This window comes from Gorilla gorilla, chromosome 2 (assembly GCF_029281585.2).
Source record: "Gorilla gorilla gorilla isolate KB3781 chromosome 2, NHGRI_mGorGor1-v2.1_pri, whole genome shotgun sequence".
NCBI lineage: Eukaryota > Metazoa > Chordata > Mammalia > Primates > Hominidae > Gorilla > Gorilla gorilla.
The window spans coordinates 9,222,316-9,239,680 of NC_086017.1; the positions used below are offsets into that span (position 1 = coordinate 9,222,316).

Sequence of the window (17,365 nt, forward strand, 5' to 3'; positions counted from 1 at the left end):
GTGGCTCTGCTGCCTGGGCTCCCAAATTCCACCCACTCTGTGTGTCAGAGAAACTTTTGCTTCTTTACTTTGGACCCAGCCTTTCTTGACTCTCTACCTCGTCCACCATTGTCATGTGTATTTAGACGTCCTTCTTGGCCAACCAAATGGAGTTATCCACCAGTATCAACAGCGAGATCAATTAAGGTGCAATCCCAACTGTATGGGAGGGTCTAGGTGCAATCACTCACCTGGTCTCCTATGCAGTTGTGATGAATTCTGGAGATAAGACCTAGCAAATTGGATAAACAGAGTCTACCTTCCTCACCCAGTGTTGAGCAGATTCCTGGGGTCGCTGTCCACTCTCCCATGGTCCCAAGAGCTCTCACATGCCCCAGCTTTGTCTTGACCTTTGGGGCATTCTGTCCTTTCCTTCAGTAAGTAGTTGAGACAGAGACGCTGTGGACAGGGCCGGCAGGGATCTGGACTGGGCTGTGTTGCCTCTGTCTGTCACTTGCTCCACTGAACTTCTTCACAGCCACACACGTAACCTTAGAGGGACCATCAGGGTCAGTGCTTATCCCTGCAGGAAAACCAGGCTTGGAAAATAAATAAAGGACCATGGGCTTGTTTGATGGACCAAGGCAATAAAGGGGCTGATGTCTGACAAAACAGTAAGGACACCATGCAGTTAGCATCCCAAACACTGCAAGTTATCCAGAAAGGGAAGAAAGCCTTGGCATAATTAATTAGTACCTAGAATACAATTTCACATGAGAATAAGCAGAAGACACATGAAGTAATAAAGGCACTGCAAAATCCAGATCTTAAGATGAGTCTTGATATTTTTTTGAAAGTCAAGCATTTTCAGCAATGCCTGAAAATCATGTTGTTTAACAAAGTGAGAAAAAGAGTTTTGGGGTAGAGAACTGTGGGGTGCACACACCCTGAGATGGTAAATATCTGGTGTCAAGCCCCGGGCTTCCAACAAGACAAGACACATGAGGCAGCTTGTTTACATCTCACTGAAGGAGGAGGGTACAGGAGAGAACATCTGAGGGAGAAAAGACGCAGAAGCTGCTGGGAGATCGGTGTACAGCCGACAAACCCTCGAAGGAGAGACAGGGAGAAGACAGCCAAAGCGCACTTTTCCCATCTCCTCACTCAACCATCAACATGCAATACTTCTGTGACCTCCCGTCACCAAGATTTGTGGGGAGTTTCCCCACCAAGCAATCCTACAGATTCCCCAGCAGATACAACTGAGTTTCTTCCCATTCAATTCAGTTCTGACACTATCTACCTGGAGACAGCAGCTGATTCCACAGGTTGGGGACTCAGTCACACAAGATCACCCTCCACTTCAGATGCCAATCACAAGACGCTGAGGAAGCAGCTAGATGCATCATTTCTGACATGCTAAAAGAATACAGTTAGAGGTCTCTTCTGAGAGGATCGAAGAAAATTGCTTATAAAAGAATTTCATACCAAAAGCGCTTCAGATTCCTCCACCCTTGGACTCTACATATGTTCCCGAGAGGTTTTTGCTGCCCAGATAACCTCCCAGGTTAATTTGCACTTTCCCTTGTTCCCTTACTCTGAAAACCAAATCCAAGTTCAAGATTGTTAGAAACCATTATACTGTAGTTCAGATTTTGTATTTATTTTCATCATGATCTAAGTTTCTTGAACAATTAGCAACTAGAGAAAAATTTCCAATTATTTTTTGAAAATTAGTGATCACTGCAGAGCCTCAGCTGTGTGCTCCTATTCTCTGTTTTCCACACCCAACAATAACTTGGCTTTAGAGACTGTACAGTTAACCACTCCTGTAGTTAACTTCACCTGGTGGCCTCCACACAGGCTGCAGGCTTGTCACCTGTGAGGAAGTCTTAGGTGCTGCTTCCCCATCCCCAGCCCAGGGGAGGACGGCAGACTCCAGCGTCCTGGTGCAGAAGTGTGCAGGTTTTCACTGCAGGGCCTCCCTGCACACTACGATGAGGCCACATCCCAGGGGCTGTGCCTGCACAACTCCACAGCTGTGGGCATGTGCAGGAGGGCTGGGACCTCCCAGGGGGTGGCAGGAAGCAGGGAGGACTGGGACCCACTCAGGAGACAGGGCATTGACTGAGAAGAGAGTTCCAAGGAGGCGGCTTTAGATCCTGGGGATCAGGGTGTCTGTAGAAGGAGGGATCTGGGAGCAGAAGTCCTGATAAAATCTCCCAGGGTGGGTCTCTGGCTTCAGAGAATAAAAGCTGCAGAGCTGGGCGGCCTCTTCTCCTCCCACTGTCCTCAACCAGGCCAGCAGCCAGGGTAGGTTTTGTCACCAAGGAGGTGGGCACAGGGAAGTCCTGGCTGTGGGACTGGATCCAGGTTCAGGGCAGCCTTCAAGCTGTCCCTACAGAGCCTGGGAGGGTAAAGAGGAGGGAGAGGAATAGGCCAGCAGTCCTAGACAAGGAGATGGGGTCAGGCCTCAGTGCAGATACTGCACAACCAAGGTACAGAGAGGCTGGGGCTCACAGAGGGACCTGGAACTCAGGTTTCTGACCCTCACCATGACTCTTCCCTTTATTGCTTAATCCTAGGGAACTCTCACAGGCCATGGCCTGTGGCTTTTGCATGGCAAGCACCTTCTGGGGTAAGGGAAGGTAAGGTACCTGCCCTGCAATATATCCCTCTCTGATATGTTTTTCCTCATCTTCCCACCTGCACCTTCCAAGCCTCTGAAAGTGTGGGGCAGAGGCCAAAATGGCCATATGGAGGCAGATAAACTAATATGAGTTTTCCACTAATTTGTATGTGACTTTGGACAAATAGTCCAGTTTCTTCATCTAGCAAATGGGACAGTTCCCCTCTCTCCCAACTACCCTAAACAGGAACTCTAGATGCCTCACAAGAAAACAAAGCTAGTTTTTTTTTTTTTTTTTAGACGGAGTCTTGCTCTGTCACCCAGACTGGAGTGCAGTGGCCTGACCTCGGCTCACTGCAAGCTCCACCTCCCGGGTTCATGCCATTCTTCTGTCTCAGCCTCCAGAGTAGCTGGGACTATAGGCACCCGCCACCACGCCCGGCTAATTTTTTTGTATTTTTAGTAGAGACGAGGTTTCACCATGTTAGCCAGGATGGTCTCAATCTCCTGACCTTGTGATCCGCCCATCTCGGCCTCCCAAAGTGCTGGGATTACAGGCGTGAGCCACCACGCCCGGCGACAAAGCTAGTTTTTAAACTGCAGTGTGCCATTTGTATGCACATCGTTATTATCACTCTGATTATTAGAAGGACAGCTTGAGGTCAGCCGTGTAGAAGAAACACTAGTCTAAAGATTCACATTCACAGATTTTAGTCAAAGTGCTGTCAGTTACCAGCTTTTCTGAGTCTTAGTTCCATAATTTTAAAAATGGGCTTGCCAGGAGTGATATCAGCAAGACAGTGGACTGGAAGCTTCAAACACTTGTTTCCCCATGGAAATATTAGGAAAGCAACTACAGATGGACTACAATAACTTTATAGGAGCTCTGAAAACAAATCCAGCATCTACAGCAACTAAGAAAACATCAAATTAAGAAAAAGTTACATTTAAGCCAGCAGGAAATGCTGTGAAATTGCTACCCATCCTTGCCATCTTGCAGCACAATTCCCAGTTCCCTCCCTCAGGCTGGAAGAAAAAGGACAGCATTTATCTGTAATATTCTACTCTGTATGTGGCTGCCCAAGAGACTTGTTTCTGTTTTGCCTGGCTGGGAGCTCAGGTGGAGAATGGTGCCATGGCTTGGCTCTCAGGCTGCTGGAAGCCTTGAAAAGCAATGGCAGACACCAAGGCATGGGAGAACTGGTGGGGAGGCTGCAGACTGTGGACACCTGGGGCAAAGGAACATGGGCAGAGAAATGCAATAGAACATCTCAGGCCTGAGCCTGAGAGAAGCTGAATGAGGCTCATTAAGACATGTAAAAGCGGCTGTTTATATGGGAGAAATTGAGGGAAGAAAACAAGACCATGCACACACACACACAAACACACACAGACACGCACACACACAGACACACACACACACGCCCAGGGAGGACACATGCCCAGAAAATACCTAAAATGACCATAAGGCTTTATTCCAGGCTGATCCAGACTTAGGACATCTTTCACCAATTAGCAAAAGTATGCCACATCAGTCTGTAAAGACTGAGAGAGGTACCTGTTTCTTCAAATGCCCAGTTTTTAACAAAAGATTACAAGGCACACAAAGGTACAGAAAAACATCAACCATTTGCAAAACAAAATAAGTTTTCAGAAGCTGTCTTTGCAGAAACACACACATCAGGCTTCCTAGATAAAAAAAAGTAAAACAACACTTCAATATGCTAAAAGAGTTAAAGAAAAACACAAACGAACAACTAAAGAAAATAAGAAAAGCAATATACAAATATACATTAAAATGATAAGAAAATAACCAAAATTATAAAAAAAGAAGCAAACAGAAATTCTAGAGCTGAAAAATATGGTAACCAAATTGGAAAATATACTAGAGCTGTTCGACAGCAGATTCAAAGAGTGAGAAGAAAGAACCGATAAACTTGAAGACAGGTCGTTTAAATTACGAGTCTGAGGAACAACAGAAACAATAAATAAAGTAAAAGGAGCTCATGGACTTATAAGGCGCTGACAAGTGAACCAACACATGCATTGTGGAAGTCTCAGAGAGGAGAGATACTGATAGAGAAAGACAGAGATTATTTTTACAAAATAATAATGGTTGAAAACTTCCCAAGAAATCCTTGAATCTACAAATTCAGGAAGCTTGATGAGTCCACATAGAATCATCCTAAGAGACCTGTACTGAGTCGTATTATAGTTAAACTGCCTTAAACCAAGTAAAATAGACAGTCTTGAAAGGAGCAAGAGGAAAGTGACTTGCCATGTAAGAGGGATTCCCAAGTAGACTATTGGGGAATTTCTCAGTAGAAACTTTACAGGCCAGAAGACAGTCAGAGGACATACTTAGAATGCTGAGAAAACAAACAGGAAACACTCAACTCTCAACTAAGGATTGTATATCTGAACAACCTGCCCTTCAAAAATGATGGCACAATAAAGACATTCCCAGAAACACAAATGGTGGAAGGTGCATCGCCACAAGACCTGCCCAAAAAAGAATGTTAAAGGGACTCCTTCAAATCTAAATAAAAGGACCCCAAAGAGTAACTGGAAGCCGTGGCATATAAAAATAACGGTTTCTGGTAAATCGAATCCATGAGTAAATATACACACATATACATATACCATATTTTGGTTTGTAATTCCACATTTATTTTGTGATAAATCAATCACAAAACGTCAAATAACGTATGAGTTTACGTATGTGAGGTGCCTAGAGTAGTCCTGTTTATAGAGGCCAAAAGTAGAATGGTAGTTGCCAGGGTCTGGATTAGGGGAATAGTTAGTGTTTAATGAGTGCAGGGTTTCAGTTAATGGAAAAGTTTTGGGATGGAAGATGGTGATGTTTGGAAAAGAGTGTGGATGTACTTAATGCCACTGAACTGTGCACTTAAAAATGGTTAAAATAATAAATGTTAGTTATGCACATGTTACATATGCATACTATACACAAAGTATATACATGCAATGTATACAATAAATAATTTTATAATAATTTTCCAATACATGCAATATATACTTTTTGAGATGGGGCCTTGCTATATGGGTCAAGCTGATCTCAAACTCCTGGGCTCAAGTCATTCTCCCACCTCAATATCCTGAGTAGCTGGGTTAGGCATATACGCAATTTTTTAATGGGCATACTTCAGAGAACATGTTCCTATGGTTTACTGCCAGGGAGAAAGACAATAAATAAGTAAATAATGAAAATGTTGAGCCAATTTCAGATAGTAATATGTGCTGTGAAAAAATCTAAATATTTGCCAGGCACCATGGCATGTGTCCGTGGGCTCAGGGGGCTGAGGCAGGAGGATTACTCGAGCACAGGAGTTCGAGGCTATAGTGAGCTATGCTTACGCCTGTAAGTAGTCACTGCACTCTAGCTTGTGCAACATAGCGAGACACCATCTCAAAAAAAAAAAGCAGAAAAGAAGGGAAAAAAGAGAAAGATAATATAAATCTAAATAGAGTATAAAGAGAGAGAGACTGAGGTGGGAAGAAACATGAGGTTCTGATTGTAATGTCTTTGGAGGCCTTTCTGAGTGGGTAATTCTCCAGCCTGAGTGATGGGAGATGGGTGGCTATGTGTGCAGCCCTGCGGGGAGGACTCTAGGCAGAGAAACATCCCTGAGATGTTGAAAGAAGGCAAGGATGAGCGTGCTGGGACACAGTGAGGTGTGGAAGTGAGCTGGATAACTCGGGAGACTGGCTGTCATGTAGAACCATGTTCAGTGTGCAATGGAATCATGCAGTCTGATGCACATTTCAGAAAATTACTCTGCCTTCTGAGGGAATAATAAATTTTTATTTCAGAGGGAAGAAAGAAAGGCTAGATAAGAGGTTGTTGCATTGTCCAGGCAAGAAATGATGGCATGCTGAATGGCACTGGTCACAATGGAGACAGGGAAGATGACTGGATTAGGAAAAGACTTAGAAGGTAGAATTCAGGAGAATCTCTTATGGGCCAGACCAGTGTTTCCAGGGAAAGAGAAGAACCATGAATGACTCCTAGGGCATTAGCCTCAGGAATGAGCACATGATGATGCCATTTACAAAAACAAGGAAGATGGGCAAAACAGTTTTTGGATGTGTGAATTCAACAATTTTTGTGGATCTTCTCAATTTGAGATGCTTGCAGAGGAGGCAGAGGCAGATAGATAAATGAACCTAGAGTCCAGGAGTGAAGTCAGGGCTGAAGCTACAGATGTGGTCATTATTTTGCAAAAGGAACACTTCCTAGAGAGAAGGGGCAGAGAAGGGGAACCTGGTAAGAGACTGAGGTGGAGTGTGTGGGATCCTGGAATCCTGGAGAGGAAGGCATATCAAGCAGGAAAGAGATGATCCATGCTGAAGGTGTGAAATAATGCTGACTCCTGCAAGGTAGTATTCAAATGTCAACCACAAGGGACTCCTTGAAATGGGAACTGAGTGGATGGCACAGCCAGGAAGGAGTTCCAGAAAGCAAGAAGCTACACAGAACTCCAGGAGAGGATGCTCAGCTGTAAGTTCAGGTATCATCAGGGGTGGAAGCCCAGGACAGTGTCTATAATCCAGTGGCTGAACCATAAGCCTGCCCTTCTCTTCTTACAAAATGCTGAGGCTCTTCCCCCTTCCTGCCAGGATTCAGAGACCTGGGGAGACAATTCTGGGGAGAGGGAGCTGCCTCTGTCCCCAGGGCTTTGAGAATGGGATGTCTTAGCTGAGCCTGGGCCTGCTGAGTGAGCCTCCCTGGGCCGCCAAGGCCTGGAAGTCCCTGGGAGACAGCTTCTTCTTCCTCCAGGATGGCCATTTCTCCATAATAGCCCAGAAGAGAAAACTCTGGACCTGTGTGTGATGCACCTCCAGGCTCAGGTTTCTCAGTGGCTTTGACTTCCAAGGCAAGCTCACACTGCCTTTCTCCTCAATCCCAGGTAAAGCAATTATTGTCCAATGGTGGGGAGGAGCTATCTCTTTTCAAACAAGTTAAAGTGGAGCAAGGGGAACAGAAAAGGTGATTTTGGCACTGGTAGGATCTAGAACATGAATTGATCAATACAGTGAGAGAACAGAGAGCAAGAGTGGAAGACGAGTGAGTGATGTTTGCACATGTCAGCTTTCTCTATGTACCCAGCAGGGGCCATATGTCCTGGCAGGTGCAGCCTTGGAGCCATCTTGTAAATGGTGTTGAGGGCATAAGGGTCCTTGCTTCAGTAATCAGAGCAGGCCATGGGCTGGGAGAGACCCCTCCCCTCCACTACACTGACGAGACCTTTACACTCCTGTGGCAAGAGTCACCCATTGTCTTCGTCTGCTCTGGATGCTATAACAAAATACCATAAGCTGGGAGGTTTATAAACAACAGAAATTTATTGCGCACAGTTATGGAGGTGTCAAATCTATGACCAAGTCACCAGCAAATTCGGTGTCTGGGGAGGATTCACTCCCTAGTTCATCGATGGTGCCTTCTTACTGTGTCCTCACATACTAGAAAGGATGAAGGGTCTCTCTTGGGCCTCTCTGAAGAGGTCACTCATCCCATCCATGAAATTTCCACCTCCATGACCTAGTCAATTCCAAAAAGCCACAACTCTTAAACTCATCACTTTGGAGGGCATTAGGTTTCAACATCAGTTTGGGGGAAACAGGACCATGGTACCCATCTTTCATAGCTACAGAAAACCTAGACTGAACTCCCCTACCACCTCAACCTCCACTGTTTCAGATCTCTGCCCTGAAGATGTGGAGAATCCATAACTATGAGGGGGGAGTTCTGAGGGGAAAAGGAAAAGGGGAAGGAAGTTCATGCTGTTGATCACTTCACTGTGGCAAGTACTTTAAAAAAGTATTCAGCTTTAATCCCTCAAACTGTATTTTTTTACAGAGGAGGGTATCAAGGCTTAGAGATTCAAAGTAACTCTGCAAGATCACCCAGTTATTAGGAGAAGGGAGCGCTGGAGTGCACACTCCTGTCTTCACAGCTAAGCCAGTGCTCTGGGTGCCACCCCAATGTCCAGGTTGCAGGAGGTTCAGGGCAGCAGAGGGGTGAGGTTTAAGTGATTTCCTCCCAGACCTCATCCCTGAGTCGGCCTTCTGGGCCTTGATGCTGTCACTTTAGATGCTTTCATTCCCCCAGGCACTAGGATTCAAAGACTTTTCCCCAGGAGACTTCACGCAGGAAAAATAGCCACTTCCTCTAGGCGTTTGAACAGGCAGGGCTGAGGCAGTGGTCAGGAGACAGGAGGGAGAGGTCACCATGGACAAAGGAATCTGCTGGACATCAAGCCTCCAGTTGCTCTTGTGAAGGCTGCCTGGGGCCTCCTAGGGCTTCTCCTTCACCCCTGGGGTTCATTCCACGTTGCTCTTCGCTAAGCTTAGAAACACGCCGTTCATGGTGTTTTCTCATCTGATCATGAAGAACAGACTACATAGAGTGTCTTTGAATCTGTGTACCCTCTTCACACTTTTCTTAGAGGAATGAATTTGAGTCCCTGAGCACCGGGTCCCCCCACTGCCTTGCTGGGCAGCAAGACAGGACAAGCCTTCCACTAAGCCTGTTTCCTCCTGTCATATCAATGAGGACATGACAACAGTCGCTCACGTAGTTACTCTGAGCCTTTGCTGTGTCTCCTTTCCACATCAGCGCCTGACCCCCAAGAGAAAAGAGGAGTTTAGAGTTTCACTAATCTGCACAAAGAGACACCAGCTAAGGAGTGGAGGAGCTGGAACCAGCTCCAGGTCTGTCCGGTGCCGCCATGTGTGCTTTCTGAGGCCTCCTATTATCCCTGGGGACAGATGCTAACTCAGCCTCAAAGGGGTGTCCTGAGGGTCGATGGGGCAATGCGTGTGAATGATACAGAGGTGGCTCAGATATTGATATGGTTTGGCTCTGGGTCCCCCCTCAAATCTCACCTTGAATTGTAATAATCCCAACATATCAAGGGCGGGACCAGGTGGAGATAATTGGATCATGGGTGCAGTTTCCCCCACGCTGTTCTCATGATAGTGGGTGAGTTCTCATGAGATCCGATGGTTTTATAAATGTCTGGCATTTCCCCTGCTGGCACTTCTCTCTCCTGCCACGATGAGAACAAGGACATATTTGCTTCCCCTTCCACCATGGTTATAAGTTTTCTGAGGCCTCCCCAGTCATGGGGAACTGTGAGTCAATTAAACCTCTTTCCTTAATAAATTACCCAGTCTTGGGCAGTTTTTTATAGTGGTGTGAGAATGGACTACTACAGATATGATCCCTGCTTTCAGGAAGATTTACAGTCTAGAAAGGGTGGCAGTTGCTGAGGAGAGTAAAAGTCACCTGGTGACCACTGAACAGAGAATGGAGTAAAAAACTCCTAATTTGCGGAATTTGGAAGGGAGCAAAGACCCCCTGGTGACCATCAAACAGGCCATCCGGAGGCAAAACTCCTTCCCTGGGAATAATAATTAAACTTCTCTAGTATCTAAAGTCGGCATCTGGTTCCAGGCCTCGTTCAACTTTTATAAGTAACTAAAATGTCCATACATCTCTGAAATGCCATGTGGAAACTCATTTTGCAATGCTTGCTTACATTAAGGCACCAAAACGTCTACAAATGTAATCATTATTATAACCTACGTGGCTAATGTGTCCCAAATTACCCTCAAGCTCCCCTCTTAAGCTCCATAAATGCTCCTAAGGAAAATTCACTGCGGCATGCTCAATCCTCTCTCAATAAGGCACCCCACTGCACCCTTTTGCAGTGTGATTCCTTTCTAATAAACTTTCCTTTTTCAAACCTATACTATTGTTGGTAAATTATTTTTACCAACCCATGAGTTGACCACTTCCCAATGCCAGGGCTCTGACTCTTCGCCTGGCAGATGTAAGTTAAACAGTCAAGCAATAAAACGAGGGGCAGACTGTGAATAGAAGAAAGGTGGCCGGGCCCAGTCGCTCACGCCTGTAATCACAGCCCTTTGGGAGGCTGAGGCAGGTGAATCACCTGAGGTCAGGAGTTCAAGATCAGCCTGGCCAATATGGCGAAACCCTGTCTCTACTAAAAATACAAAAATTACCTGGATGTGGTGGTGCGTGCCTGTAACCTCAGCTACTTGGGAAGCTGAGGCAGGAGAATTGCTTGAACCCAGGAAGTGGAGGTTGCAGTGAGCCAAGATGGTGCCGCTACACTCCAGCCTCGGCAACAGAGCCACACTTTGTCTTAAATAAATAAATGAGTGAATGAAAGGTGACCAGTGCCTGGGACTCTGATTGCCAGGGCCACCAAGAACAGAGGGTGACCTCAGGCAGAACCGTGGGTGGTCCTACTGCTTCAACTCCTGCTGAGGGCAGCAGTCCAGAGTCCTGGCAGCTCAGGAGGCGGGAGTGCAGAATTCCAGATCTGGACTTCATCCACCTCCCTCCAGAGCCTCTCTCAGCCCCACAGGCACCCCCAGGGGGACTCTGGGCTCATTTTTTCCTATCACTGATGAGGCTAACTCTCACTGTCCATCAGCTTCCAGATGCAGAGTAGCTCTAGGCCAAAGCAGGTGGTGGGTTGCCACTGTGGAATGCATGTCGGCTTTGCAGCCTGAAGATTGGGGTGAAAATCCAGCCTCAATGCTGGTTACAGCAGAGCTGGGTCTTCAACCAAGCTCTGGTCACCCAAGTGGGTGTGTTCCCTGATGCTCCCAAGTGGCTCTGAGTGTACTCTGGGGGACCCACACCCTCATGTGGGACTTGGTTCACAGGTTATGCCTCAGTGGACATAGGTGCAGGGCCCTTGTGGGTTTCACCTGCTTCGGTGCAGGCCCTTGGGATAATGGGAGCCACCAAGCTGGGAGTTCCTTTGGTCACCGTATGCGTGGGCTTGACCCCATGTTCGTGTCTCTCACTGTGTCTGTGCCATGCTGCCAGGGTTCATGTGTGGTCAGGCGTGTAGTTTAATCTTGCATGTCTCTTGATTCTGTGCTGCGGCCTCTCTGTGTGTTTTTTCCTTGCGGTAGTTAGGATTTTGGAGCAATGAAGGAGCCGGAAGTTGAAAAGTCAGTGGAAGGTAAACATACCTGACCACAAACCCTTTTGCCTGAGACGGTGGGGGTGGAGGGTAAACATACCCGACCCCAAACCCTTTCGCCTGAGACGGTGGGGAGTGGAGGGTAAACATACCTGACCCCAAACCCTTTCGCCTGAGACGGGGGGAGTGGAGGGTAAACATACCTGACCCCAAACCCTTTCGCCTGAAATGGTGGGGGTGGAGGATAAACATACCTGACCCCAAACCCTTTCGCCTGAGACGGTGGGGAGTGGAGGGAAGTATCCTACATAGGTGTATCATTTTTCATCTTTTATACAGTATTTTCCCCTTTCTATGTTTAGATACAAAAAAGACTTACCAATATTAAGTCCAGTACCATGCTATACAGGTTTGTATCCTAGGAGCGATAGGCTATACCATATAGCCTGGATGTGTGGGAGCCTATACCATCTAGGTTTGTGTAAGCACACTCTATGGTGTTGGCACAATGATGAAATCACCCAATGACACTTTTCTCAGAATGTGTGCCCGTCAAGTGACTCATGACTGTAGTTGGATGCAAAGCTGGGAAGGAAAGGTATTCCACATAGCAACAACAGCATGAGCAGAGCCACAGAAGAGAGACATTGGGGGGGGTAATTATGAGGAACAGCTGAGAGTTATCTTTTAAAATTAACTTTATTGAAGCATAGCTTGCATACAATTAAATGCATCCATTTTAAGTTAATAGTTCGGTGAATTTTAAGCAATGTATATAAACCCATGTGACCACCATCTCAGAGAAAACTTCCTTTAAAAATTATCACTTCAAGCTGTTTTTGTGTTTAGTAAATGATAATTTTATTACAAGTTTTATAATTCAATATTAAAACCAAAACAATACAGAGGCAATAAAATAGACTATAGAAAGCATATGCCTTGGAAATAGCTCTAGGTTTCAAACCTTACTTCTCAAGCAAGTTGCTAAATTTTTCAAAGCCTCAGTTTCCTCATCCATAATATGGGGATAATAATAAAACCAGCCTCACAAGATTGCTGTGAAGATTAAAAGAAATAATGTGGGCTGGGCGTGGTGGCTCATGCCTATAATCCCAGCACTTTGGGAGGCTGAGGCGGGCAGATCGCTTGAGGTCAGGAGTTCGAGACCAGCCTGGCCAACATGGTGAAACACCATCTCTACCAAAAATACAAAAAATACAAAAAAAAAAAAAAAAAAAAAAAAGCTGGTGTGGTGGCACCCGCCTGTAGTCCCAGCTACTCAGAAGGCGGAGGCAGGAGAATGGCTTGAACCCACGAGGCGGAAGCTGCAGTAAGCCAAGATCGCACCACTGCACTCTGGCCTAGGCAACAGAGCAACACTCCATCTCAAAAACACAAAAATAAAAATAAATAAAAAATGTTAAACTTCTAGCACAAAGCCTGGAACATAGCAGGAACAGTAAATGGTGTTAGCCTTATCACAATTAGACAGGCATTGGTTGTATAGTTACCCCAGAGTTATGGGACAGACTGTGAAACTTGTACACAAAGGCTTTGAAGGGATCCTAAATGAAACTGTTAAAAGGCTAACAAAAATGGCAATTCTGAGTTCCACTTCACAATCAGTGGTGAGGGCTCCAGTGTATTACATGCTCAAACCTGGTGCTTCGAGATGGAATGGGTCACTTGACAATTGATTCTGGAACAAGTTTAAAGCAAAACACTAAAAAGGTTCCCCATGAGTTTGTCAGACCTGCTCCCTGGCCTTTAAACAGAGCCTGACCTCCCACATCTCAGGCCACAGGAAGCCGGCGAGGCCACGGCTCCAGGATTCCCCCAGCGGCCCCATCCTACCTGGGGGCCCAACCACCTGCTCCAGCTCCAGCTCCCCGGCTCCCCAGCGTCCTGACTCCATGATCCAGCTCTGATATCCGCCTTAGGGCTGTCTCCTTGTGTCAAGACCCGTTTCTTCAGTTTACCTACCTGTCACCCTACTCGTTCAACTCTGCAAGCTGTTTTGATAGCCGCCAACACCTACTGTGTACTGCTAAGATGCTCCCTTAGTCGCAGCTCCCTGGGACCCCCTGTCCCAGCTCCCAGCACACAGGACCCAGGACACAGTTGCAACCATAATATAATTCAGGGGTCATGGGGACGGAGTGCCATCTACCTGAGCAACAAAGAGCTGGAACTCGTCAGGCAGAATCCATGAGCGAGGGTAGAAGTTGTACTCCTCAGGAAAGAGATTCTGCATGGTTCTCACTGCTCTGCTCAGAGTAATTTTACGCACCATCTCCGTCATGCCTGGGGAGAAGAGACGCTGTGAGGTTTTAACAACAGTGGGCTACTAGCTATAAAACAGCCATTATTCGGGACTTTTAAAACCACCCACCCGACATATTCTCTTTTTCAGGCAGGATTTTTAAAAAAGGTCTGAGTTGTTCCCCACAGCGGTGACTCATGGTTTGGAAAGAACTACTGAGTTAATGAAAAACTTGAGGTAACAGACGGGTGTTCTTTTCTCTTTATAAAAATGAAGCATCAGTTTGAAGGAATGAGTTTTCACCTAGTTTATTCTTTTATTCTTTGTCACCCCCTTAGGTAATGAATAGGGAAGCATTTATATCTTGCACTTAAAATTTAATACCTTCTTTAATTTGGGGCCACCTTACGTGCTTCTGGGATTCCTTCCATTTTGTACCCTAGAGAATATCATCTAGTGGACTCTGGTTACATTATGAGAGGTTTAATTAAGTTTATTTCTTTTACTGTTTCATGAGTATTAAAGGCATGGAATAGGAAAATACACATCTTTCAGCATAAAATCTGTCTCCTTGAATGAAGGACAGGAAATAAAAAGAATACCATAATTTATACTTCAAGGGAAAAAATGCAATCTGTAGGAGTTCCTCAGTTATAAGGACTGACACTGACATTGATCCTATCTCATTAATTTGCCCAGAGGGAATTGAAATGTCTCACTGTTATAAAACATTAAAAGAATGGTGGGGGCGTGAACCTGGGAGGCAGAGCTTGCAATGAGCCAAGATCGAGCCACTGCACTCCAGCCTGGGCAACAGAGCAGGACTCCGTCTCAAAAAAAAAAAAAGGTTGGTGGATTTTCTTTCTTGTAACATCATTAGTAACTCTGACAAGAGAAGAAACTGAGTACTATATATTGTAGCAAATTTTAAGCAAATAGGTAAAAATTATTATCAATTTTAGCATGTTTATTTCATTTTTTCTTTTTTTTTTTTTTGAAACACAGCCTTGCTTTAATGCCCAGGCTGGAGTGCAGTGGCATGATCTCAGCTCATTGCAACCTCCACCTCCCAGGCTCAAGGGATCCTCCCACCTCAGCCTCTCGAGTAGCTGGGACTACAGGTGTGTGCCACCATGCCTGGCTAATTTTTGTATTGTTTTTGTTTTTGTAGAGACAGGGTCTCACTATTGCCCAGGCTAGTCTCGAACTTCTAGGCTCAAGCCATCCACCTGCCTTGGCCTCCCAAAGCCCTGGAATTACAGGTGTAAGCCACTATGCCTGGCATCATCCTTATTTCTTTTTCTTTTTCTTTTTAGGCAGAGTTTCGCTCTTGTTGCCTAGACTGGAGTGCAATGGCATGATCTTGGCTTACTGCAACTGCCGCCTTCTAGGTTCAAGCAATTCTCCTGCCTCAGCCTCCTGAGTAGCTGGGATTACAGGTGTGCACCACCATGCCCAGCAAATTTTTGTATTTTTAGTAGAGAAGGGGTTTCACCATGTTGGCCAGGCTGGTCTCGAACTCCTGACCTCAGGTGATCCACCCACCTCGGCCTCCCAAAGTGCTGGGACTACAGACGTGGCCACCGCACCCGGCTATCATGCTTGTTTCTTAAGACAAATATCATTGCCAAAAATGGCGGCTACAAATGGCCTTTACCCTGAAAGAGACCAAACAGTTCCATTACTGATACTAGAAATGTGCTTGGCAAAGCTATTTTTAATAGAAAATACAAAGTTCCATGTCAGCTTGGCATGCCCAAATTATCACACATTCCAAATGGGCAGTCAGAATGAATGAGTTTCCTCTAAATTCCCACGTTCAGGAAGAAAAGGGTAAACATCTGGGAAGGAAAGTTTTAAGAACCAACTTCTTGCTTCCATCAGCATATTAAAAAGTGCAATAAATCTAAAGATCCCAGCTTCAAGACATCAGTGCCCAGGTCTTAGTTGTTGTTTAGAAGGATGTAGGGAAGGATTAAGTAAGAAATAAAGGAGCTTAAAAAGCACTAATAAACTGTGCTCTAACACAGACTGTTCAATAGTCAAGAAAACTCACTGAGGACACTGTTCTGAGCTTCCCAAGAAGGGAGTCTGGAAAATCACAGCTATTTCCTTTTATTCTCCCTCGAAATTAGAATTGTTGCATTATAAACACTAGAGCTGACCATAAAGTAAACAAAGCAAAACTTCAACTTTTTTGGAATCCTTTTGCTTGAGGTTTACTAACATTTTAGTTACCGTATTGAACTTAAAGCCTTCATAACTAACTGTAATACAGCACCTTACTCCATGTAGAGGATGCCTCCTGACCAAATAGTGTTGTGGTATTTTCTGCACTTTAAAGTCGTTGTGCCGGGGGAATGTTCTCTTCCAAAATCCCTCAGCAGGTCAGAAGGGCTCACACAACACAGAGAGCTGTGGGTACTTGAGGGCAGTCTGGGTGCTCCAGAAAAGTTTTGTGAAAATCTATGTCCAGCAAATTCAGTCAATATTCATTTAATATCGGCAATGGCTCCTTCTGTAATGTGCATCATCAGGCCCCACACCAGCTAATAGATGTTTCCAAGTTTACCTTCATGTCTCCAGGCAGTTTTCTACTGAAAATGGCCAACTTAAGAAGCACCCCTGGAAGCCAGGCACTTCCTGCCTGCAGGCCGGAGGCAGCTCACTCCAAACCTGCCTGAATGCCTGTCTCCAGGAGGGATGCGTATAGACTTCTCTCAATCCACTTAGCACCAAACCTTTGCTCCTCCATATCTAAGCTGTACTCCTATCCAGTGCCACCGGGGAAAGAGTTTCTGGCCCCTCACTAGAAACCACATGGAAGCTTCTGGCATCTCCACCTCTGGAGGTGGCTCAGAGACAGGTGTGGGAGTGGCATCTTCTCCATTATGACCCTGAGAAGCGTAGCAGGGTTTCTAGCTGATCCAGGGCACGCGTTCCCAGAGTAAATCTGTGAGAAGGAAGGTCATGGCCAGCTCTGCTGACTTCAGGCCCTACTGGCTCCAGGCCCTGTCCCCTTTCCCTAAGCAGCTGCAGCACCTGACCCTTCATCACCTGTGTCCCCTCCCTGGGCTCTAGGACCAATTCTGAACTGAGATAGAAGCTCTAGGTCTAACCCCCAGCTCCCTTCTGCTAAAAGTCTGACCTAGACTTTGTATTCCAATCAGATAAGAAGGATTTTACCCATTTTTCCGGTGTTCTATTGCTTGTATCCAAATATTGGTGACCTTATCTTTTGCTCCTGGAGCCTGAGTGGCTGCCTTAGCAATGCAGAGCTGCGTCCTTTTCTTTGTTCTCTCCAATGCCCCTCCTCTCTCCAACCTCTGCTCTGTTCCCCTCAAGCCCACCCTGCAAGGGCTGGAATCCTCCTGTCTGTGACTTTTGCCCAGTGTCTGGGGTCCTGCTACCTAACAGCTCCTTTTGAGGTTGACTGCTCACCTAGGTTTCTCAATAAGGTCTATCCCTAGATGTCCCTATGAGGGCAGTTCCCCTATCGATTGGGAA

At 45.9% G+C, this 17,365-nt stretch overlaps 1 protein-coding gene across 6 annotated transcripts in view; it reads right to left on the bottom strand.

The window, feature by feature from the left end:
- The window catches only part of LOC129532709 (NADH dehydrogenase [ubiquinone] 1 alpha subcomplex subunit 8-like), a 201,756-nt gene that overhangs the window by 70,464 nt on the left and 113,927 nt on the right, over positions 1-17,365 (bottom strand). For 3 of the 6 annotated variants that reach the window (XM_063703548.1, XM_063703546.1, XM_063703550.1), the window contains one exon: positions 13,766-13,899. The exons of 1 other annotated variant lie outside the window; for it this stretch is intronic. In XM_063703548.1, the coding sequence (XP_063559618.1) occupies positions 13,766-13,899 (134 nt within the window). Of the gene's footprint in view, positions 1-7,740; positions 8,169-12,431; positions 13,295-13,765; positions 13,900-17,365 lie in introns of those variants that run through there. 2 more of the 6 variants (XM_063703549.1, XM_063703547.1) reach the window with 2 other exon arrangements.